This window comes from Euprymna scolopes, chromosome 21 (assembly GCF_053919585.1).
Source record: "Euprymna scolopes isolate OS-2025 chromosome 21, ASM5391958v1, whole genome shotgun sequence".
NCBI classification, from domain to species: Eukaryota; Metazoa; Mollusca; class Cephalopoda; order Sepiida; family Sepiolidae; genus Euprymna; species Euprymna scolopes.
Window position 1 is genome coordinate 47,890,504 of NC_136502.1, and position 27,767 is coordinate 47,918,270.

Here is a 27,767-nt window from a genome sequence, read left to right on the forward strand (position 1 = left end):
AACCAGAAGACAAAATCATCCCATAAAAAACAAACAAAGAAATACTTAGGTTAGTCACTAATTTTGTAAACTCTCAGAAGGCTCCTCTATGTCTTCACGAAAAAATAACTGTGATTGATAGCAATGTCTTGGTAGGATTATGCTAACCAATAACCTTTATATAAAAAAAAGTTCAGCATTTTTTTAAATATACACGCAAGATGTTCCTTTTTTTTGGTTAGGGTTAGGATTATTTCTTGGAAAATGTAGAGTTATACTTGTAACACTGGTTGAGACTTGTCTTCATTAGTTGTTGTTGAAATAATAAAAGTAATACAAATGTTAACTTTTTAAAGCAAAGAACTTTATTTGCCTTTTTACATTTTGGAGTGAGTACATCTCTTCTTAACAATGTTCACCGGCAACATATGTCTCATTGGTTTTGGGGCTAAGAGTGTACTGCCTACTCGCCTGTCATGCTGGCTAGGGATTGGTTAAAGAGAAAAAGAGCGGGAGAGGGAGATGATGAGGGACTCTGGATAACAGTTCCTGGTTTGTGATCGGTTTATGAGGAGAAAGAGAGGGGCTAAAAAACTATTATTTCTTGGGGAATGGTATTATTTTCATCCTAATTCTTAGCTTTTAGGGGTGACTCAGATCAGTCTTACATACATCTTGACCCAGAGGTGAGACCATATTTTAATATGCGGAATGAAATGACTGGATAAGACAGGTTAATTTTCAAAGGAAATCAAGTAGTGGTCACAACTACTGGGCTGTGTTGAAAGAAAGATTGCATTCCACACACCTAGGGTTCGAAGGATATTGCAGAAGAGCGAGATAATGTTTGCACTGGCTAAATATGAACAATGACATCAAAGACTATGTTTCAAATGCCCCACATGTAGAAAATATGAGGTAACCAATCCGGCAGAGCTTTTAATGGTCCATGAGATTACTGAGAGACATTGAGCAAAAGTAGGAGTAGATCTCTTTAAGTTTTCAGATAGTGACTATCTCTGCACATTATTACATGATCAATTTCTGGGAAATTGATCATCTTTCAACTGCACAGGCAAAGACGGTGATCACTAAACTTAAACATCATTTTGTATGACATAAAATATCAGATCAGGTACTTACTGATAATGGGCCCCAGTTCAGTAGCCAGAAATTTTCAACCGTTGCAAGAAAATGGTGTTTTATACACACAAATGTCAGTCCTTACAATAGCAAGGCAAATGGAAAAGTAGAATCTGCGGTAAATATGGCAAAGAACCTCTTCCAGAAAGTGATGGATGATAAGGCTGATCCATACTTAGCGATGTTGAATCACAGAAATACACCAGCTAAAGGTCTGTTATCACCAGCACAGAAACTGATGTCCAGAATAACAAAAACAGTTCAAACCAAAGAGAATCTACTCAAACCAGAATTATCCAAAAATTTAAACAAGGTGATTAAGTGGGAGAGCAAGAAACAATAACAGTATTTCAGTTACAAAGTAAAACCACTCCAACCTTTGCAATCTTGGAGATGTGATACGGATGAAAGCACAAATAAAAGGTCAGAAAGAGTGGAAGAAAACCATTTATGGCAGAAACTGGATGAGAGATCATACCATGCCAAAGTTAATGGAGAGATGTATCGACGGAATTGGGTAGATCTGAAAAAAAAACAACAAAAAAAAAAACAGAAGAACCTCATTATGATCACCATCTACCAGCCATACTAGTTGCATAGTGAGGTACCAGCGAATGTGGGACCAGATACAGAAGAGACATGTGACCCCCAGACATCTCAACAGCAAAATGATGAAAGAGATAGACCGAGCCCAACACTATCTCCATCAAAACCAAACCCAGAAAGGGTGAGGATGATACAGTCGAGAAGACTAGTAAGAAATCCGGCTAGGTTCAAGGACTATGCATTGTGAATTGAGTCCAAAGTAAAAAGGACAGAATAATCCCTGTTAGGCAAGAGGGTAGTCAAGTCCAATGAATGCCGAGGTCACTATTTTATTTTTGTATGTTACTTTTTATTAGATCTTTGCTGCATGCGGACTAATTCGGGTTTACACTGCCTTGAGCGTTGCCGTTATAGTTTTGCCCTGAATAAAGGAAGCAATGATCTCATACGTGTTTATTTTATTTCATTAGGGACTGCCAACCGAATTTGAAAAAAAAAAAGCATGATTACATAACGTCAGATTTGTTAACTATACGAACTATGGAAAAGCAATTTAATGATTTTTTTTTTAAACCTTTGTTTATCTTCTTCAAACTGCAATTAATAATTAATCTTTGTTATAATTTTGTTTGGTTTTAAGATTTACACAGTTTAATGATTAATAATATTATAGACATTTGTATATTAAATATGAAATATGGTTTTACTGAATGTTCATTTGGTTAACTACTGGCTTCCATATTTTTGTTCGGTAAAAAGAGACAAACAAAATATGAGGGGGGGGGGCTAAAAATGCTTAATATTTGTGCAATAATATTTTCAAATCGGTTTTAATCTGGCGATAAAATAGCTGACAAGAGCCATGTTTATATTAAAACTTAATATTTAAAAAAAAAATTAAACACAATTGTGTTCCGTTTGAAATAATGGAATTTTAATCTTTTAAAAATTAATTAATTTTTATGAAGTTTCTTTTTCTTGGCAATTCAACTGATTATATTATATATTAATTAGACAAAAAAACGCTATTAAAAAAAACATAATAATATTAAATTTATATCATTTTTTAATTGGAACTTCAAGGTAAGTTTTTGTTCAATATGTGTATTTAAATTAAAAAAACGATAAATATGTTTTACTTATTTGAACTCTTATGTTTCATAATAAATAGACATTTCGAGAGATTTAAATATATTTTGTTCGAATTTCGAAAGAATAAATATGGGGGAGGGAACACGCACTAAAAACATATTTCCCCTCATATATTTTACGGAAACTGCATTTTATATGTAATTTCATTCTAAAATTGATAAGTATCGAAAATTTCACGAAAATCTGACCATTAGTTGATTTTTGCTAGATTTATTAAACACGGGTATGTTTTCACTTTCGAAATGCTTACTACATGGGAACATTATTTTAAAGCGCCAATTATGTAAACACGATTTTCGTCCCGCAATTTTATTATTTTCGTTCGATGAAAAAAATTTTTTTGAATTATTACTAGTTTATTTTGCCTTTCTTTTAAATGGTACTAAAGTTATATTGATAATATTGATTTATAATAAAGTTACATCGTGTTACATATGGGGGGGGGAATTCTGTGGTGAATTTTGGAGGTGCAGGTGCTTATATTTCATCGATTACCATCCGCATATAAATAATAATGAAACACGGTCAGTTATTTTGCCCAGTCACCGTTTGCAAAATCAGACAAAACTTATCGATAAAATTGGGCAGCCATTTCTGGAGCTAACTGCTTCAATATAACAGACAACATATTGTATAATAGAACATGTAACTTTTCAGTATTAATCCACGGAGGGGACTGACTTTCCTCGACACCGGTTACTGACCTTATTTATTTATTTTTTCTTTGCTACGTAACAGACGATGCACTTTTGTTTTTTGGCTTGTTTGTTTTTAACCAAGTATCATCCCATTTTCAACACTTGAATTTATTGCTAGTTAAATTTTATTAACATTAACGTTGATCGTAATGTGTATTTTCGATGGAAGAATCCCGATTTATACGTCGTGTGTCGGAGAAAAAAAAAACATTGTTTTTTAGTAAACAAACACCAAAATTTTAAAACAATGTTTACAAAAAAATCGTGATTGTTTACTAAAAAAACATTTCTTCTTCCTTCTTGTCGTCCGCCTTGTTTTGATCAAAATTGTCAAAGAAAAGAAAGGTAAGCTGTTAAAAGTCTTATCACGCATATATATATATAAAAGTCTTATCACGCATATATATATATATATATATATATATATTTAACTGTTTGAAATTGATCATATATTCTCATTTCATATGATTACATATTAAAAAGAAATATTTATTCAAAACAATGAATACTGCCATTGAACCGTAAAAGCCCACTGTGATAGGGGCCAGATTTCATGGAGACAACCTAGGTGGGGAGTTGGACAGTAGCATGTTTGGATTATCTTGAACTTTTCAGCTTTAAGATAGCTATTATTGAAACAACGTTTTAACCAAATTAGGTCTAGTTTTATGACAATTTGGGGAACTTCTGCAGTTTACTGTTAGTGCTGAAATAATGACGTTATTATGGATGTTTAACATGGGAAGGGCGACTTTGTTAACTATCCTGTACTTTCAATCAACAATTTAATAACCAAAACATGTTGTTAAAATTAAATTTAACTTGAAAATTCTATCAAAAAAAAAAAAATAGTACGGTCCGTAAACTGCAGAAGTACCCGATTTGGTTCGGTTAACAATGTAATGACCAAATAATACTATGGCAATTAGGTTTTATTATTACATATACTTAGATTCTAAAATTATCAATTCAACAAAATTTTCATAAAACTAGAACTGATAGTATTATTTCAATGGTACTCATTTTAAAGCTAAAAAGTTCAACACAATGTTTGTTCACATTATATTTCAATTTTTACCTGTTGGTACGGCCGGAAAAAAACAGGGAGTGGGGAAGGAATTCCACAGGCAAGCAGTCCTATGAAAGAAACTACAAAAGTAGGAAATCTTCCAGCATCTATAAAAAAAAAAACTTATAGAGAAGAGGCGGTGTATACGTATGTTTAATTCATCGAGGTGCATTATGTGAAAATACTCATACAAAAAAAAGCACAAAGATGCAACAAATCTGCAGCTTGGCAGACAGTGGGGGGGGGATCCATCAGGTTAACTGTTTTCTATCCCGTCCAAGAAGGAGGGGCCAGTGATCGGTGCACAAGGCTAGATATGGTAACAATATGGGAAAATTGTGGTTTTATAGGATACTGGCAGAAGTGAAAAGTTTACTAGCTTGGTAAAGGGAGCCTGACTTCTTTTCAGCAGATTAGGCAATGTCTTCTATGTACTTATTCAGATTAATTTTGACCGAGAACATAGTAGAAAGTTAGTCAGAGCATATTCTGTCGATGTATTTGTAAAGTACACATACGGATGCAACACTGTGGTGATGTGACAGTGGCTGAAGCTTGGCAGACTGTGCGGAATCTATTGAGTTAGAAATTCATTCTTCTCATCACTGTCCAAGACGGAGAGGCTAGTGATTGGTGCACCATTCCAGATACTTCATGCAGGAGAGAATGCTAGCCTTATATATAGAGATACTAGAAAGCCACCTGGTCGTAAAATACGCAGACATATTATGTTTTAATTAATGCACATTTTTTACTTATTATTAACAGAAACACCGAAGGTATTAAACGTAACATTAAATTCCTTTTAAAATGAATGAAATAAAAAAAAGAACGGAAAGAAACTGAGACATGTGCATGCAAGTATTGTTTTTTAAGCACTTCTGCATGTCAGTGTAGCAACAGAACAGAGTTATGGACTCCTATTCTTCAAAAGAGAACTGACGTCTAGCGGCCATTATGTGAACCTCAAATATAAATAAGTGTTTACGATAACACAAAATATTCCATAACAAAATAAATAATACAAAAAAATATGAAAATCGAAACATTTATTGTATAAAAAGGGGCATGTCTGCATGTCAATGAGGCAAATGTGTGTATTTTAGTTTCAAGAATGACCAACAGAGGGCGTATGTCAGCCGAAAAGGGGTCGATAACTCTTACCTTTCGAAAAGTTTGTGCAAAGACAATCCTTTGGAAGGAATTTTTTGAACAAATAAGGGAACTCTATCCCTTCTAACTGTGCAAAAACACTATATTCCAAAAACGTTTCAATGAAAATCATTCATTGAATATATATATATATATATATATATATATATATATATATATATATATATATATAGTAAGTTATAAAATATATATGGCAATTAAGCTACACTGAATATTCCGCGTTTCATCCACTCTAGGATTCTTCAGGCTTATGCACGAATTTTGTGGTTGTTTGTCATTTTTATATACACATCTTCTATTGAGATTTTAGTTAGCCAATCAGCTTTCTAGTATCCACCGTGCCCTTCCTATCAGCCAATGAGCATGCAATTATCGGACAAAGGCCTATTTGACCTCTGGTTGACCTGTTCCTTTGTGTGTGCTCTATTTAGCCTGGATATCTAGTTTCTTGATTTGTTTTAAATCTAGGTAAGGGTTTTTGTTTTTGTTTTTTTTTAGTTTATATATAAATATATATATATATGTACATACATATATGCACATATATATGCATATATATATGCATACATATATGTGTGATCGTTTATGTATATTCATGTTTATTTAATTTGATTTTTTTTTTAATTTTCTACTGCTTGTAGTAATAATAAAATAATAAATATTTATTGATTTAAATTTCCAGTAAAACTAAAGTCCATAGATCACTTCCTTACAAGTGTGCTTTTATGTGTTTTTACGATAAAGTGGGGCTAAAATAACCATTTTATCGTTAAATATTTAGAGATTTATAAGGAATCGGAATCGGTAATTGTATCAGAATCGGGAAAAATATTGGAATCGTCCCAAAATGTATGTGTATGATATTAATATGTGTAGACACTACTTTGTTATGAAGTAAAAAAAATGTATCATAGTTTGTTTTTTTTTTCAAAGAAGTCATCAATTATCAAAGCCCAGAGGCCACTCGAGGATAAGGGTTAATGAGTGTACAGTAGTCATTGGGAAAATTACGTAGTAATCGTTAGTAGTGGAAATTTTGTTAATTGGATTGCTTAAGGGGATGGCTCGTCAAGAACTTGTTTACATTGAACTTGAAGACGACCATATTGTAGTCAGTTGGAAAGCAGGAAAACAGAAGAAAGTTCCACAGGCGTGTAGTTCTAAGAAAGAATCTTTGTTCATGAAATCTACATTTAGGTTTAGGTACAGATAAAGAGTGGGAGAAATTATTGATAGTGGTTTCAGCTGGACGAGGAGTGTTTTTCGTGAAAGTCAGGCCGGGGGAGGGGGCACCGCAGATTGGATCTCATACTAGCACTTAAAAAAAAAAAAAATAAGGATAGAGTAGACACAGGCTTGCAACGTTACGTGTATCAGAATTTTTGACACCCCTAACACGAAACTGCGAATAAAATATAAAAAACTCGTAATTTCTCTTTTTTAAAGTGGGTTGTTTATTTTCTTTATGGAATATACTTCCAAAATAAACTATTAAAGTTGTTTAAAAAATAATAGAAATATTATTTTTTATTTTTTAAAAAACAGTGTTTACAAAGTGCCGGCACGCCTTCATGCAGCCATTTTTTTTTTTTTACGTAATGAAATCAATTGAATTTTACAAGTTAATTTTTTTTCGATTTTTAAACTTTAAAAATCTATGAAAATTTTTCTATCGGTTAAAATTTTACAATATTTTCAGGGTCAATGTGAAATTTTATGCTCTTTCCAATAAACCAAATATAATATTTTAGACAAACTTTTTTTTTTAATTCACCTCCCCACCCCCATTTTGAAATGTCTACTAAAACTTTAATAATTAATTTATGTACCAAAGTTTTATATATCACAAATTGAAGATAAAAGATCAATAAATAATATATTCAAATTTAAAACGAAAAAAGAAGTGGTTTTTAGAAATTTACCTGTAAAGTCCAAAGTTTAAAACCTTCTTTTTTTTTTTTTAAACCACGTTGGGTTTTTTTTTTTTTTTTTTTTAATGAAACCTTATAATCTTCTTATATTGTACAGAAAGTTTCGTTTTATTACGAAAATTATTTCTATTTCATTCAATGGTTTGTTTGTTTTTAGATATTAAAAAAAAAAAACTCACTCCATAAAGTGGAAATTAAATATATTAAATCAAAAACTCGTGTATTTTTGGAGAAAAGAAAAAAAAAATGTCTTGAACTGTTTTTTTTTTAAGGCAAAAAATTATAAATAAAATGTGACTAGTTTTCAGGTATGAAGGCATAAATTTCTTTACGTGCAAGGGTAGACGGCTAACGCGAACGTGTGATTTTACTTCCTTCTGTCCACCCGTAATTCACAACAACAACAACAACAACAACAACAAAACTACTTCCGGTTTTAAATGAAAACGTAAAATGTTTGCATCATGGCGGGTTTTTTCAAATAGGCGTTTAAGAAATTCTTTTATTTAAAAAATAAATGGATTTTAAAATATAAATATGGATAAATTCTTAACAATGAAGAATGCAACTACACATTGATTAGTAATTTTTATAGATAAGAATCTTTTTGGAATTTATATCGATTTTTTATAATCGACCTAAGTTAAATTTCGTTTATTTTCTTCAAATCTTTAAAAAAAAAAAAAAAACAAATATTGCATAATTTGCTATTAAACCTGTTATTTTTTTTTTAAATTTGGTCTTTGCTCCTTTAATTGAAAAAAAAATAGGGTTTGAATTACATTTTTCGAGTAGTTATAAGCTTGGAAAGATAGGGGGTCGAATTATTCAATATTTTTTTCATGCATTCGTAAGGTCAGTTTCTGACACACCTATCGCAACGTCTCTTCTGTGGGAAAGAGTTTGCAGCTTCCGGTTGGTATCGGGTATTCAGGACAGAAATATGGATCTTTTCATCACCTTATTTTGTAGTTATTCCATTCGTAAATTACTTGTATGCTGTTTTAATTATGGAGTATTATACTTCAGTTTCCAGATAATGCCAGGTTCAGGGGAGAATACGCACTGATATTCAGGGGCAACCTCTTGACAGCTTATTATGCGTACCACCACCCCTCACTGATCTGAGGTCATATTATCTAAATTGCAAGTAAGCGAACTGTTCAAATTAATAAAAATGATCATTTAGTATGTAGCGATTTCTGATTGGATTAACGGATAGCGTTTGGACGTGTCATATTTATGTTTAATAGTTGCAGCTAGCATATGCATTAAATTAAGAAGAACTCCTATCGAAAGGAAAGAAGAATGATATAAATTAAATAAACAAATAAAAGAAGTAATCAAAATAAATAGTAAAATATAATAATAAATAAAATAAAAAATAAATAGATATAATAAATAAAATAAAATATAAATAACTATAGAAATACATAAATAAATACAATAAATTAAAATATAAATAACTAATTAAATGAATAAATAAATACAATAAAATAAAATATGATTAACTAATTGAATGAATGAATAAATAAAATAAAACAAAATATAAATAACTAATTAAATCAATAAATGAATCAAATAAAATATAAATAGCTAATTAAATAAATAAATTAATAAAAAATGAAATATAAATAAATAACAAAATGAATAAATAAATACAATAAAATAAAAATAATTTAATACATAATAAATGAATAAGATAAAATATTAATAACTAATTAAATTAATAAATAAATACAATAAAATAAAATATAAAAAACTAATTAAATGAGTAAATTAATACAATAAAATATAAATAACTAATTAAATGAATAATTTAATAAAATAAAATATAAATAACTAATTAAATGAGTAAATTAATACAATAAAATAAAATATAAATAACTAATTAAATTAATAAATTAATACAATAAAATGAAATATAAATAACTAATTAAATTAATAAATTAATACAATAAAATGAAATATAAATAACTAATTAAATTAATAAATTAATACAATAAAATAAAATATAAATAACTAGATAAATTAATAAATTAATACAATAAAATATAAATAACTAATTAAATGAATAAATAAATAAAATAAAATATAAATAAATAACAAAATGAATAAATAAATACAATAAAATTAAATTAAAATAATTTAATACATAATAAATGAATAAGATAAAATATTAATAACTAATTAAATGAATAAGTTAATACAATAAAATAAACTATAAATAACTAATTAAATGAATAAATTAATACAATAAAATAAACTATAAATAACTAATTAAATGAATAAATTAATACAATAAAATAAACTATAAATAACTAATTAAATGATTAAATTAATACAATAAAATATAAATAACTAATTAAATTAATAAATTAATACAATAAAATAAAATATAAATAACGAATGAAATGAACAAATAAATAAAATAAAATATAAATAACTAATTAAATGAATAAATAAAATAAAATATAAGTAATTAATTAAATTAATAAATTAATACAATAAAATATAAATAACTAATTAAATTAATAAATTAATACAATAAAATAAAATATAAATAACGAATGAAATGAACAAATAAATAAAATAAAATATAAATAACTAATTAAATGAATAAATAAATAAAATAAAATATAAGTAATTAATTAAATTAATAAATTAATACAATAAAATATAAATAACTAATTAAATTAATAAATTAATATAATAAAATAAAATATGAATAACAAATTAAATGAACAAATAAATAAAATAAAATATAAATAACTAATGAAATGAATAAATAAATAAAATAAAATATAAGTAACTAATTAAATTAATAAATTAATACAATAAAATATAAATAACTAATTAAATGAATAAATAAATACAATAAAATAAAATATAAATAATTAATTAAATTAATAAAATAAATTATAAATAACTAATTAAATTAATAAATACATAAAATAAAATATAAATAATTAAATGAACAAATAAATACAGTAAAATAAAATATAAATAACTAATTAAATGAATAAATAAATAAAATAAAATATAAATAACTAAATGAGTGAATAAATTAATAAAATAAAATAAAATATGAATAACTAATTAAATAAATAAATAGATACAATAAAATAAAATATAAATAACAAATTAAATTAATAAATTAATAAAATAAAATATAAAAAACTAATTAAATCAATAAATTAATACAATAAAATATAAATAACTAATTAAATGAATAAATTAATAAAATAAAATATAAATAACTAATTAAATGAGTAAATTAATACAATAAAATAAAATATAAATAACTAATTAAATGAATAAATAAATACAATAAAATGAAATATAAATAACTAATTAAATTAATAAATTAATACAATAAAATAAAATATAAATAACTAATTAAATTAATAAATTAATACAATAAAATAAAATATAAATAACTAATTAAATGAGTAAATAATACAATAAATATAAATAACTAATTAAATGAATAAATAAATAAAATAAAATATAAATAAATAACAAAATGAATAAATAAATACAATAAAATTAAATTAAAATAATTTGTTACATATTTAAAAAGTAATAAGATAAAATATTAATAACTAATTAAATGAATAAGTTAATACAATAAAATAAACTATAAATAGCTAATTAAATGAATAAATTAATACAATAAATAAACTATAAATAACTAATTAAATGAATAAATTAATACAATAAAATAAAATATAAATAATTAATTAAATTAATAAATTAATACAATAAAATAAACTATAAATAACTAATTAAATGAATAAATTAATACAATAAAATAAACTATAAATAACTAATTAAATGAATAAATTAATACAATAAAATAAACTATAAATAACTAATTAAATGATTAAATTAATACAATAAAATATAAATAACTAATTAAATTAATAAATTAATACAATAAAATAAAATATAAATAACTAATTAAATGAACAAATAAATAAAATAAAATATAAATAACTAATTAAATGAATAAATAAATAAAATAAAATATAAGTAATTAATTAAATTAATAAATTAATACAATAAACTATAAATAACTAATTAAATTAATAAATTAATATAATAAAATAAAATATGAATAACAAATTAAATGAACAAATAAATAAAATAAAATATAAATAACTAATGAAATGAATAAATAAATAAAATAAAATATAAGTAACTAATTAAATTAATAAATTAATACAATAAAAATATAAATAACTAATTAAATGAATAAATAAATACAATAAAATAAAATATAAATAATTAATTAAATTAATAAATTAATAAAATAAATTATAAATAACTAATTAAAATTAATAAATAAATACAATAAAATAAAATATAAATAATTAAATGAACAAATAAATACAGAATAAAATAAAATATAAATTACTAATTAAATGAATAAATAAATAAAATAAAATATAAATAACTAAATGAGTGAATAAATTAATAAAATAAAATAAAATATGAATAACTAATTAAATAAATAAATAGATACAATAAAATAAAATATAAATAACTAATTAAATGAATAAATAAATAAAATAAAATATAAATAACTAAATAAGTGAATAAATTAATAAAATAAAATATAAATAACTAATTAAATACATAAATAAATACAATAAATAAAATATAAATAACCAATTAAATTAATAAATTAATAAAATAAAATAGTAACAACTAATTAAATAAATAATTTAATACAATAAAATAAAATATAAATAACTAAATAAATTAATAAAATAAAATATAAATAACTAATTAAATGAATAAATTAATAAAATAAAATAAAATATAAATAACTAATTAAATCAATAAATACAATAAAATAAAATATAAATAACTAATTAAATTAATAAATAAATAAAACAAAATATAAATAACTTATTAAATAAACAAATGAATACAATAAAATGAAATAACGTATAGAATAGAACATATAACATTTATATATATATATATATATATATATATATATATATATATATATATATATATATATATATATATATATATATGCATACACATAAAATACATAAATACATTATGGTTATAAGAACTGCTAACCAAAAAAGAATATTGATTAAATAATAAATAATCTTATTGAATGCTTCCAGTCTAGATTAAAAAAAAAAAATTAAAAAAAAGCGCAGTTGATAAAATACTTGGCAAAATTCAATTGTAAATTACACCCTTTTGGAGGTTGAAGGTCTTATCTCCATTATGGGTTACACTTAAAATAGAACTGTGTATTACTTCGGACTTCTACTCAATCATGGCTGGTAGAATGAGACCATGCTACCTTCATGGATTGTATGAAAGGTTTTATCCGCTACGCTATGGGTTCTTACTGACATCACAAGAGCATCCTACTCCTATGGATTGAATGAGGGGGTCTGTTTGAAATTCCGTGCAGATTTCTGACTTCAACAGAAAGATTCCCAGGTTTGACAAGATACACCTGAAAAAGGTCAGAGGTTACATCGACCAAAATGTTGTTTAACATTCAACATAAGAACAGTGGTCCGAAGAATCCAAATAATATCAATAGACACAATTCATTTTAAGAGACTGATATTGCTTGATGGCAAGTTTATTGTTTGATCCATTAGCGACCGTGGTTCTCTTTTTGGAGCAGAAAAATAATTAATCATAATTCAACAACACCTCCATTTTTCGGAAATGGCTATAGTTAGCCAGAAAAATTATTGTCTTTCAAATATTACACTGTCTAATGTACATTGGCAACAACTGATGTTTAAGTTTTGAAAATCTAGACTGGAAGCATTCAATGACTTTCATTTATTATTTAATATGGATTAAATGAAAGGTTTTGTTCTAGATTCTGTGTCGATTCCAGTGTTCAACAGAAAAATACCCAAGTTCACCGAGATACACTTGAAGATTGGAGGTTACATCAACTGAAACGTTGTGAAAATAACACTCAAGATGAGAACAGTAGTTCGAATAATCCAAATAATCAATTATCAATCAGTTATTATATTTTTCAGATTATTGTTCTCCTCGTAAGTGTTATTTTCACAACGTTTTGGTCCTCCAATCTTCTCCAGGTGTATCTTGTCAAACTCCAAAATTTTTCTGTTGAACTCCAGAATCTGCAAAGAATTTAGAACTTAACCTTTTATTTAATTCATGGGGTTAGCATGCTCTCGTTCTGTCAGCAAGGACCCATGGCATAGTGGATAAAGTACTTGGTAAATTCAGTTGTAAGTTACACTCTTCTGGAGGTTGAGGGTTCAATCCTCAGTGCAAGCAACACTAAAAACAACTACAATTGCTAATTATTGAGGACTTCCACGCAGTTACGGCTGATGGAATGAGAGTATGTTACTCCCAGGGATTAAATAAAGAGTTCTGTTCAATATTGTGTACAAATTCCCAAGTTGGACAAAAATATTCTTTGGGTTACTGTGCTCATCTTGAGTGTTATTTTTTACAATGTTTTTGTTGCTGTAGTCTTTTTCAGGTATATCTTGTCAAACTCGGGAATCTTTCTAATGAACTTGAGAATCTGTACAGAATTTTCAATGGAACCTTTTATTTAATCCACGGTTCAATCCTCAGTGCTGGCGACATTCAAAATACAATTGTGAGTTATTTAAGACTTTTACCCAATCATAGTTGAAAGCATGCTACATTGACCGAAATGTTGTGGAAATAAAACTCAAAATAAGAACAATAGTCGAAAAAACGTAAATAATACTGATAATCGATTTAAAACAGTTTTTTTTTTTTTTTTCAAAATAAATTATGGGTTATCCAACATATTTTTTGAAGCATTTCATTCTTGCGTTACTTCCAGCATTTTCTAAACAGTGCTAGCTGATTTGGTGTCACCGACGAAGTATTTTCCAACAGATATTTTAACTGAAGGAATTTATCACATATTTAATTACGGGGACACTCTTAGACAAAAAAAAAAAAAAAAAAATAGTAATAATAATTATTATTACTATTATTATTATTATTACTAGTAGTAGTAGTAGTAGCAGTGGTAGTATTTGTATTATTATTATAAATAGTTTGGCACAAGTAAAATACTTTTTTAATAAAAACTGTTTTATTACTTTTAAGAATGTGTCACAAAAAGTCGTTCCAAAGCACTTTTTCGGTGAATGAATTTATGGTTAATATTATTAAAAATCCATTGGCAATATGATGTACTGGATTCATACTTATTATGTATTACAATACATAATTATTATTTTTTTTTTGTTATCATGTATTTCATATATTAAAAACATTTTATATGAAAATAAATGGAACAATGTGAACAATTCTTATCTTTATTTGATAAATGCGTAATATTTATTTCTTGTAACTTAAATTTATTTTTTATGTGAAACATTTTTAAAAGTAAATACACGTTTTTTTTTACAGAAAACTATCATTCTTACACCAAACTATTTATAATACAAATGCTACTACTACTACTACTACTAATAATAATAATAATAATAATAACAATAATAATAATAATAATAACAACAATAATAATAATTCATCTAAGAATGTCTCCGTAATTAAATATGTGATAAATTCCTTCAGTTAAAATATCTGTTGGATCTTTTTTCATCAAGAATGCCAAATCAGCAATCACCGTCTAGAAAACGCTAAAAGTAAGGCAACAATTAAATGCCTCGCAAAATATGCTGGATAACTGAATTATGTCTAATTGCTTTTTTTTTCTTCTTCTTTATTTCCAGTTGTTGCTTTTCTTTGCGAGGCTAAGCAAGATGAGTTCTTCGGAGAAAAATAAAGGTTTGAAATGCGATGTTTGCGGATTACCCGTGGTCAGCAACTCGATTCTTCTGCGACACATGAGAACACACACTGGGGAGCGTCCCTTCCCCTGCAATCAGTGCGAATCAAAGTTCTCCCGCAAGGCACACCTTAAACGACACATGATGATACACAGCGAAGAGAAGCCGTTCAAGTGCGAGGTATGCACGTCAAAGTTTGCGTTTAGTTACAATCTTAAACAACACATGTTAACACACACAGGAGAGAAACCTTATTATTGTGAAGCGTGTGGCTCAAGATTCACACAAAGCTCGGGCTTGAAACAACATATGCTCGTGCACACGGGAGAAAAAAAATATCAGTGCGAACGTTGTGGTTCTAGATTTTCGTGCGGTTCGAACCTTAAGCAGCATCTATTAACGCACAGTGGTGAGCGACCATTCCACTGTGGGATGTGCGGGTCGATGTTCTCGCAGAGTTCTCATCTTAAACAACACATGGTGATGCACACGGGTGAACGCAACTTCCACTGCACGGTCTGCGGGTCAAAGTTTTCGTGCGGTTCAAACCTCAAACAACACATGACGACGCACACCGGTGAGAAGGCATATCTATGTGAGATCTGCGGACGCCGCTTCTCCCAGAGTTCCGTGCTGAAGCGACACAAACTGACGCACAGCGGATACAAACCCTACCAGTGCGACATTTGTGGGTCAAGATTCAGCCGTAACACAGAACGCAAGCAGCACTTGTTCAAGCATATGGGCGACAAGGTTTTCCTCTGCGAAGTTTGTGAGGCGAAATTTTCTAACATCTCCGATTTCACCGAACATATGTTAATTCACGGCAGCAGAGACAAAAGTGAACATCCGGTAAATGTGGAACGAAATTTCAGTCCGACGACGACAACAGATGCGCAATCGTTTGACGATGATGCAGAATTCCATTGTTCTAAGGAACAGATTGACTTAGCAATGTTACTCACAGCCGAAAACGGCGCAGAAAATCTGTACGCATCGGCGGAGCAATTATTGCGCCCGCTTTTAACAAGCAATGAAGAAAAGCATTTCGAAGAGAACAAATTACAGCTTGACGAAACACATGGAAATCTGTTAAATATGCTATAAAGTATTTTTTGTTTCGATTCTTACACTAACGTATACTTATTATAAATCTCAAAACATCCCGGTAATACAAGGTAAAAGTCAAATTATGTTCCTCATGGGCTTCCATATTTATATGGGTGAATCAAAGGGTTGCAGTTTAAATCTTGGAATGTGCAGCCTCTTTATTTGGTTGTCTTTACTAAACTTAGTAATCAGCGTTAAACTGTCAGATCAGTTCAAATAATTAACTTCAATATGATGCTATGAACAGGATGCATTATATATTTGGGACCCTTCACTAATAGAGATTATATTAACTAGTATAAATTTTGACAAGGTTACATAAATTACATATCAGAACAACCTAGCAACGAACAGGAATAGACCTAGTGCACCTAAATGATTAATCTGAAGGTCCAAAGGTCAGCTCTCTAGACCAAGCTTGCTAGAAACGCAGGTATCGAATTATTAGATAGATATTACATCATGTGTCCAGGGCACTGAACAGAGTTTCTAACAGTTTGACTCGTGGAAAGCAAACAACCAAGACATGTCCAACTATGTAGAAATCTAAGTGAAACTTTATTCGAGATGCTGTTCATTCGTCGATCAGTTTTAAGACTAAGTAAGAAAAATAAGTAAAGAATTTTCAGCTCTTTTTAGTCTCTCCTCATGAACGAACTTCTCTCCCTAATAAAACCTTTGAAACCGCCACAAGTCATGCATGAGTTTTGTTTGCTTAAGTTAAACAGCTGATCAACAGCCACTAGATGATGCAACCATACAGCGATCGCCACACATAGATGAGCGCGCACATTTGTAAAAAGACTTATTAATAGATTTTTGTTTTTTGATCATTCACTAACGATAACGCATGTGTACACAAGTACGCATTCATGTGCACAAGTACGTGTTTATGTGGAAATATTATATAGAAGATAATACTCATCAATTCTGCTCTAGTTAACAAACTGCCAAGCATCCAACAATCTGAGAATTGCTCTATAAAAACGAACCAAATCACACAAAATGGTTGTAAAATATCGATGATGATGATGATGGAAAAACTGGAGAGTTCCATTGAATTTGATTATTTAGTTTGACTGTTTTACTTTACAACATGTCAATCGTTTCGAGTTATTTATTGTGGAATCCAGTTATTTTGATAAGTTTTTATGTTTCAAGTTTTTTATATATTTATTCATGGTGTTTGGTTTGGTTGTTTTGTAGAAGAATATTGTTGTTTTGTTTTCTTTTTACTTAGCAGAACTTGGTTAAATTTTACTAGGATAAAGAAAAATATAATTTAAGACTTTTGTTTCATGAGCACATGATTCGTAAAGATTGGGAACCTTAAACCCTATTTCTAACCCTAGCTACCTTGTCAAGAGAGGGATCTTTGCCAGCTCAGCCAAAACCTATGCTAAGAAGATGACAAATGATTGATCTGGTCATGTTATAATGTCCGGCAAGAGATCAAACATTCAACATTTGTGAGAAGCTTAACAGTCTTTCAAGAGTGTGCAGAGCAGAAAAACATTGTCTTGGGATTAAAAAAGACTCTTATAGACGCTCTTATCACTGAAATCATATTTACCCAAACAACAGGCACATATACGAGCACAAACGAAAATCAAATAAATAACCGTACCTCCTCTAACAGCAATTATAGATTCATTGAACAAAATTCTTGTGGAGTTTGCATAGGCTGTAGTAGAACAAGATCTTTCCAGTTAAAATGTCCAGCATGGAGTTAAATGTGAAGCTACTGTGAGAAGTTTTAATCACGTTTCCAGAATGCGCCAAGCAAAGAAATGTTGTATTGGGATTAATGATGAATGTCTTATAACTCATATCATATTTAACCAAACAATAGACAGATGCAGACCACGTGCAAAATAGATGCAGCTCAAAACCACGAGAGAAGCATGTGTTAAGATAACGCTTATCTAACAGAGCATTATAACTGCATAGCACATGCCCATAAATAGAAAACAGTCTCAACACAATGGCCAAACAATTATTGATGGGACACAACAGGATGGGTTGCCAAAACGCTCTCTAATCGTTAGTGTCAGATCAAGATTCATGGGTAAACAGAATCACTCGACGAAATCGCAAATTACTCAGAAACTTGAAACATCTGCAACCCGAACCCCCAAAAGCAACACGTTAGGATTCTAAACGTTGAAGGTTCAATTCTCAGAGCAGGCAATACTAAGATTGCAATTACAAATAACTACAATTAACAAATTTTCATTACTAATGATTATTATATTGTCCTATTTCTACTGTACACTCTTTAACCCTTATCCTTGAGTGGCCTCTTGGCCTTGATAATGAGTTGATACCTATGAAAAAAAAAAAAGAAAATGTCCAATGTGAACAAGTTCTAATTGAATCGTCCCCCTAAGTAATCCAAGTTTCAAAATTCCCACTGTTTACTATGCTAAAATCACAATGACTAATGTATACCTATTAACCCTTATCCTCGAGTGGCCTCTGGGCCTTGATAAGTGGTGACACCCTTGTAAAAAAAAAAAAAAAAAAACTTAAAAATTATACCCAGTAATGGAACAAGAGCTAGGAACCTCTATGGAATAAATAAAAGCTTTTTTTTTTTTACAAATTTCATACAAATACCCAAGTTCAACATAAAGATTCCTGAGTTTGATAAGATGCACCTGAAAAAGGTCAGAGGTTGCATTGATGGAGAAATTGTTAAAATAACACCCAAGTTGAGGACAGTAGTTCAAATAATCCAAATGAATTTACAGATTTTGAATGTTTTAATTTTTGTGAAGTTAAGATTTGATTTTTTTTTTTTTTTTCTCAATTTCTGACAATCGATATCATTTTTTTTTTTTTTTTTTTTTTTTTTAACTTGCTCTACGGCCCGGCATTGTCTGAGATTCATTAGTATAAAAATATGTCTGTGTTCCTATTTACAATGCCTCCCCACGGGACAGAGTTAGACACCAGGGTCGTTTTTCAACGTGAAGAAAAGGAACAAAAATAAAAATTGTCTCAGTCGTGAAGTATTTCTCCTCCACTGACAGAGAACAAGAAATTAAAGTGCAGCATCTGAAGAACAGATACTACACTGTGATCTTGTCCCGAAGGCCAAGTCTGTGTTAAAAGCAAGTAAGGGATGCTTAATAGCCAAGATGAATAACTCTTATTATTTTATTAAGAGTTATTCCCCTTAGCTGATAATTTTCAAAGGCAATTATTGAAGACTATTTATATATTATCAGCAATCAGCATTAGTAAAGTACGTCTTATAGACAAGTTTAGATTTGATAACCCCAGGGGAAGATTAAATCCAGACAGTATAGAAAGATGTGGAGATTAGACTTTGAGTTATATATTTTTTTTATTTTCTTGGAATGTACAAAAACAAAATAGAAAAACAAAAAATTAGAAACAAGGCCAATCAAGAATTGGGAAGTGGGGATTGGTGGTCATCCTCGTCACTACACCTTTTTGTTGTTCTGCACTAAATCCTAGCATAGACCAACAAAAAGACCATTCACCCTGATATCGCAAGCACATCAGGGTTCGATTCTGGGATCAGATTGTTGTTGTTGTTTTTTTGTCTTTTTTTTTGTTTTTTGTTTTTTTTAAGTAAATAAGAGTAGACTTTGATGTTATGGACAAGTTGAAAGAATGGATGGGAGCTTTTGGATAAACAGATGTAGAACAATTGAGGTAGCAGGTTCAGTTCACAGGGGAAAGTGAATCAAAACATGGGGGGGGGAGTGGTAAAAAATTGATCTGATAAAAAGAGGGATAAATGAATACATGGTCAGAGATACTTTGAAAGTGAATTTCCTCAAGTGGTGCAATGCATTCCATAATGTACAACAGATGTTAAACCGAATATGATAAATAGCGATCAGTAGATTGCCAGATCAGATTAATTCAAATATATTATTTATTGCAAACTAGCAGGCAGCCTGGCGTTGCCTGGTCATAAAATACACATAGAAATTATATTTCAATTCATACAGAAACTGAGACATGTGTTTGCGAGTATTATGTTTTTTCTAAACAGTTCATTTCTTGTAAGTAAAAAAAAAAAAAACCATTCAGGCCTAAACACAGTGAATCAAGTATGATAACCATTAGGCCGGCTTGACACGTACTTTAAAAAGTATTTTCAAACCTACTTATTTTTAACCGATTAAAAGTTTTCCATGTCTGGATATGCTATGTACCAAATTTCAAGTCTGTAGATCAAAAATCCGTTGAGTATATAGGTTGAGAAGTGTCCTCACACACACACACACACACACACTCATTCTCACTTTTATAGATATATAGATAACATGGTATAAAAATAAGAAATGAAAACTGGCCAGTTAGAATCAAAGTTTTAATTTTTCAGTTTAAATGCTATTTAGGTTCAACTTTTAAAATTCAGCCAACATAATTTTATATATATTTTGTGATTTCCCTGAAAATGAACTAAAACATTGAGATTATTTTCTGTCTGCGTTTTTTAATGGTTCTACAGGTTGGTCTGTAACATCATAATATGTAAACCTTAATTTCACCATTTTTTTTTTATTGTTTTAATAGAATTTGGGGATGGGGAGTTGACAATGTCAGACTATATGTTATTTTAATTCACAGTTATTAAGCATATATTCAAAACATATCCATCATTAGACCAGAAGGCAAAATACAGTTCACATTTAGCAGTTGACAATTAAGAAAGGACAAGCAATGCAATTCAGGAGAATTGTTTACCAAGGGGAACTAGATTCTTCATTTTGTGATTGCGCTACAAAAGTGGCCATACATCTGTTGATTCTTAATACCCTCTGGTCTTTTTCGGGCACAATCAAGGGGAAACACTCAACAAGGCTTAGAACCAGCGCAACACCAGAATCGGTTCTCTGCATATAACAGCTATTAATATGTTGAATCTAGTATCCTAGTGCTCGATTTCACCAGCATATTTGTGATCGAATTTTTTTGAAGGGGGGAGGGGGTCTCTGTCAGAAGATATATTTTAATTCACAATTCAGGTCTTAAACACATATATACTAACCATATCACAATATACTAACCATATCACATATACTAACCATATCACAATATACTAACCATATCACATATACTAACCATATCACAATATACTAACCATATCACAATATACTAACCATATCCATCATTAGAATCAAACAAAAAGTATGTTTAACACATTTATTACGTTTTCATTTTTTAGATGAGATTTGATTATTTGAATTATCTGGATTACTGTTCTCATCTTGAGCTTTATTTTACACAACGTTTCGATTGATGTAACCTACGACCTTCTTCATGTGTATCTTGCTGAATTTGGGAATCTTTCTGTCGAACTCAGGAATATGCACAGAATTTCAAATGGAATCCTTTATTCAATTCACACAGGTAGCATGCTCTTGTTTCGTCAGCCATGATTGGGAAGAAGTTTTAAGTAATTCGCAATTGTATTTTTGAGTGTCGCCCCCACACTAAGGATTGAACCTTCAACCTCCAGAAGAGTGTTACTTACAACCGAATTTTACCGAGTACTTTATTAACTACGCCACGGGTCCTTGTGACAAAATACACTTAAAGAAGATTGGCAGTTACAGCAATAGAAATCTCGTGAAAATAAAACTGAAGATGAAAAACAAGTCGGAAGAATCTGAATAACACATTTATTATAGTTAACAATTCTAAAAGACAAGCAATAAAATTTAGTTTATATTCTAATGATAGGAACACTGGGGAAGCATAGATTCCTCATTTTCTGAGAGCCCCATGAGAGTCCAACAACGGTGAATTCTTAACATTATCTGATTCTTTTCAAGAACAATCCAGGGGAAACAATTCAAGGGTGTTCAGAACTGTTACACAACTAGAATTAGTTTTCTATAATCCTTTAATGTCATTAAACGATCGTCTGTTTCAGTATTATGCGTCATCATGTTGAGTACATTCCAGCTGCGTACACTATCATACACATTTGTAAATACATCGAGCTTCGATGCTGTGATAATATGAAATGAAATAAAAAATTCCGAAAATAAAAACGTTTTGCATTATTTAAATGTTTCAGACTCTTGTCTACCGTGTGGTACGATAAAATTATCGCCCTAGAAAAGACGACATGATTCCATTTCCGTTTGATGAAAACCGGTTTTCTTTTCTTTTTTTTTTTGTTGCAGACCGTCTACTAGTTGACCAGTTGTGTACAAATCCCAAGAGTGATAGGAGCCTTCTATCATGTCTGAAAGTGACACAATGTTTAACGAGCGAGGTCGGAGATGCAGCGCTGTACAGCTTATGCGTTCAACCAATCCAAGTTACGATAACAGGACCATTGCCAGTACCCTCAAAATACATCACTGCATTGCCACGAATAAGAAGGACATGCCCAGGGTGATGAAAACAAAGTTTCTGGCCACGGTTATGGTCTTTGGTGTGGTTTCAAGTGAGAGCCACATCATGCCATCTCACATCTTTGAAGTCGGCTTGAAAATCAACATTAAAGTGTATCTGGATGTGCTGAAAAGTGTGGTGATCCCCTGGTGCAATCAGGTGGCCATTGGCAGAATAGGTGTGGCAGCAGGACTCAGCGCTGGCCAACAAGTCCAAAAAGACTTAGGTTTGGCTTCAGAAGTGCTATGACTTTGTACTCTTCTCTCACTGACCACCCTCCTTTCCCGACCTGAACCCGCTGGAGGTTTGATCATATGTCGAGAACATCACCAACCTGACCTCCCACAACACCAAAGCCAGTCTGATCGCCACCATCCGCCAAGCTCTCGTTGGCGCTTGTTGAAAAGGCATGCTCCCAGTTCTGGACCTGTATCGAGGTGGTGATTGAGGATGAAGGCGGCTACATTGAATAATTATCAGCTCTACTACATAAATCAAATTACCTCAATTGATTTTTTTTCAATAAAAGTTTTAAAATAAAGCTGTAGTGTTGTTTTCTTTAGGGCGACAATTTTATCGTTCCACCCTGTACATTTTATGTTTTAATGTTTCAGCTATTATTAAGATCCCATTTCTGAAAATGAATATAAAAGAGGAAGATGCTATTCCCTACAGGTAAAACTGGACAAACACTGAAATCATTTGTGGCCGACCATGTTTGAAGCAAACAGTATTTTGGAATTATTTTTCCTGGAGCAAAATTTCATTTTAGTTAATTTGGGTTTTGGGTTACCGATTACTACAGTGCTACGTTATTTTCTTTACATTAATTTTTTTTTGTTTTGCACCATTCACTGAATTACCACCATTCCCATAAGATGTGATTCTACTTTTGAGAGGGCGATTATATATATATATATATAAAGTGAATCTGTCTGTCAGTCTCTCTGTCTCTGTGTGCGTTTGTGTGTCTGTGTACATTTCCCTGCGCAATAACTCTGTCAATTTTCAGTCTACAGACTCGAAATTTGATATACAGGGTACTGAGATATGGGAAAATCTTTGTAATCCGTTTTCAGCCAGAAATTTGGCTGTTAAGGGTCAACGGTCAATGATTCGACCTTTGAGAACTCTACTAAACTCCTCCGACAATGTTGGGTATAAACAATTGAAATTTTAGATTTAGGTTTCTTGGACATGGATCTTTCTTTTTAATTTGATTTAAGTCCAAAACAATAAATCTTAAGGGGTCATAATAGGGGTCAAAGTTTTAAAAAATTTGACCTCTGCGGTCTCTACCAAATTACTCAGACAATTTCTGGTCTAAACATTTGAAATTTTACATAAAGGGTATTCAGAGATAGGGCAAGCTTTTTCATCGGTTTCGGTCGAAAATTTGAGCTACCAATATATAAATGTATGTATGTATGTATGTATGTTTGCATGTCTTTCGACAAAGGCGACGAATTTTCACAAGATCAGTATCGTTTTGAAGCTTGACCCTTCAGACAACAAATACTGAAAAATTGGCTAAAAACATTAATTTCTTCAACCTCAACTGGGCACTTTTCTACAGGGAGGGGTCGCTTTTTCGACAGTCATCCCCTCTTTTCGATTATCTAGCCTTAATTTAAACCTGTCACTTCCGGTTTGCCGGTGGTCGTAACAGCAAAGACGTCAGGTTTTTTTTCACATTCTTTTCCTCCTTCACGGTACTGGTTCGAGCCTGTCTTCCTACTACCACTTTTTTTTTTCTCTCTCAACACACTGCAAAACACCTGGGCAACGCCTGGCTGAAATGCTAGTATATATATAAACACTGAAAAACTTGGTAGAAAGAAGAAGAAAATAAAACATTTTAAACTTTGGAATAGAAGATCAATTTCATATGTAAATTTAACATAAAAATGATTCCACATTTTTCAGCCATTTGAGCATTTCAGCGTAATTAGGAAATGTTTTTTATGACTAGGAGTTCTGCCCGGCTTTGCTCAGGCTCTATGTACTGTTCATAACTTTATGTGCATATGTATATATTAAAAAGTGTGAATATGTACGGTAATGCCTTTCTATAGAATAGGCTTCCTTAATTACTATAGAGAAAAGTTAGTAGAGACCACTGACGTAAAAAAAATTTTTAAATTTGATCCTTTAACATTTATTGTTTTGGGCTCAAATTAAATTAAAATGTTTGACCCATGTCCAAGTAACCTACATGTAAAATTTCAAGTGTTTGAACCCAAAATTGGTGGAAGAGTTTTGTAGAGTCTTCAAAGGTTAACTCTGTAAACTTTGACCTTTTGCCAGCCAAATTTTCGCCCCAAAACTCATTAAAAAGATTGCTGCATGGCTGAATAACTTTTATGTAAAATTTAAAATGTTTAGACCAAAAATTGGCTTAATAGTTTGGTAAAATCTTTTGAATTTTGACCCCCTTGGAAGCCAAATTTTCAGCAAAAAAAAAAAAAAAACGATTAAAAAGCTTGAACTATGTCTGAATACACGTTATGTAAAATTTCAAATGTTTAGATCAAAAATTGGCTACGTAATTTCGTAGAGACCGCAGAGGTCAATTTTTAAAAACATTTTACCCCAATTATGACCCCTTAACATTTATTGTTTTGGACTTAAATCAAATTAAAAAGAAAGATCCATGTCCAAGTAATCTAAATCTAAAATTTCAAGTGTTTAGACCGAAAATAGGCGGAGGAGTTTGGTAGAGTTCTCAAACGTCAAATCGTTGAAACTTGACCCCTTAACAGCCAAATTTCTGGCCAAAAACCGATTAAAAAGATTTTCCCATATCTCGATACTCCTTCTGTCAAATCTCGAGTCTGTAGACTGAAAATTTACAGTTATTTGGTAGGGAAGTGTACACACACACACACACACACACACACACACACACACACACACAGAGGCATTTTCACTTTTATAAATATATAGATTAACCGCAAGTCTGTGTGACTGCCAGTAAGGATTCTGTTAATGTTAGAGTTAGGATTGCGTTAGAAGACCACAGCAAATGTTTGGGTTTTTCTTTTTTTCTTTTAACAATTTGTTGGGGTAAGAATGTTTTGAAAAATAATTTATTTGCGAAAAATAATTCATTGGAATTTTTAAAAGAAATAATTTATTGGAATGATTAAAAAATAATTCATTGGAATGGTTAAAAAAATAATGTATTGGAAAGTTAAAAAAAAAAAAAAAAAACAATTTATTGGAATGGTTAAAAAAAATTATTGGAATGTTTGAAAAAATAATTTATTGGAATGTTTTAAAAAATAATTTATTGGAATGTTTTATAAAATAACTTATTGGAATATTTTATAAAATAATTTATTGGAATGTTTTATAAAATAATTTATTGGAATGTTTTATAGAATAATTTATTGGAATGTTTAAAAAATAATCCATCAGAATGTTTTAAAAAATAATTTATTGGAATGTTTTATAAAATAATTTATTGGAATGTTTTATAAAATAATTTATTGGAATGTTTTATAAAATAATTTATTGGAATGTTTTAAAAAATAATTTGTTGGAATGTTTAAAAAATAATCCATCAGAATGTTTTAAAAAATAATTTATTGGAATTTTTAAAAAATAATTTATTGGAATGCTTTATAAAATAATTTATTGGAATGTTTTATAAAATATTTTATTTGAATGTTTTAAAATATAATTTATTGGAATGTTTAAAAAATAATCCATCAGAATGTTTTAAAAAATAATTTATTGGAATTTTAAAAAAATAATTTATTGGAATGTTTTATAAAAATAATTTATTGGAATGTTTTATAAAAATAATTTATTGGAATGTTTTATAAAAATAATTTATTGGAAGGTTTTAAAAAATAATTTATTGGAATGTTTTATAAAATAATTTATTGGAATGTTTTATAAAATAATTTATTGGAATGTTTTAAAAAATAATTTATTGGAATGTTTTAAAAAATAATTTATTGGAATGTTTTAAAAAATAATTTATTGGAATGTTTAAAAAATAATTTATTGGAATGTTTAAAAAATAATTTATTGGAATGTTTAAAAAATAATCTATCAGAATGTTTTAAAAAATAATTTATTGGAATTTTTAAAAGAAATAATATATTTATTTAAAAAAAACAACAATTCATTGAATGTTTAAATCAAATAATTTATTGGGGAGATGGAATTTTTTTTGAAAATATGTATGTATATATTTGCTGTAAAGTCTTCTTGTCTTTATAATTTTCTCACTTAAAATAATTGTCAATCTTTTTAACAAATACCACTTTTTTGAAGAAATTGATTAGCTCTTACTCTGTCTCTTATACGGTCATTCGATGTAGACATGATTATAATAAATAGGAATAAATAAAATCTGCATAAAAGTTTCACATTAAAAAATTCAGCGCCATGTTATATTCAGACAATTATACTTTTTAGGGCAGTTAACCAACTTCTTAATCATTAACACTAAGTTCGTGTGGCAATCGCCTAAAAATATGCCCTTCCTTCAGGTCCACATCTCGATATATCTGCCTTATCTAACAATTTTAAAACCATTTGATATTCCACATCCTAAAGTCATCAAGCTTAAAAAAAAAAAAGAAATACTTTTAACCGTTCTTACTTTGTCTTTTACACAGTCAATCAATCCAAACAGGATTAGAATCATTTTTTTTAATATCTGTAAATGTTGTTCCACTCCCCATGATGAATTTTTTGGTAAAGACATTTTTTTTAACCAAATTGGGATTATCTAAGTAAG

At 29.2% G+C, this 27,767-nt stretch overlaps 1 protein-coding gene across 1 annotated transcript; it reads left to right on the plus strand.

Annotated features, from left to right (window-relative positions):
- Positions 1–3,528: 3,528 nt before the first annotated feature.
- Positions 3,529–18,967, plus strand: LOC145242242 (uncharacterized). Its single transcript, XM_080105244.1, has 2 exons — positions 3,529–3,863; positions 15,452–18,967. Exon 2 carries the CDS (start codon positions 15,482–15,484, stop codon positions 16,613–16,615), a length of 1,134 nt encoding a protein of 377 aa, XP_079961370.1. The 5' UTR covers positions 3,529–3,863; positions 15,452–15,481; the 3' UTR covers positions 16,616–18,967.
- Positions 18,968–27,767: the final 8,800 nt, after the last annotated feature.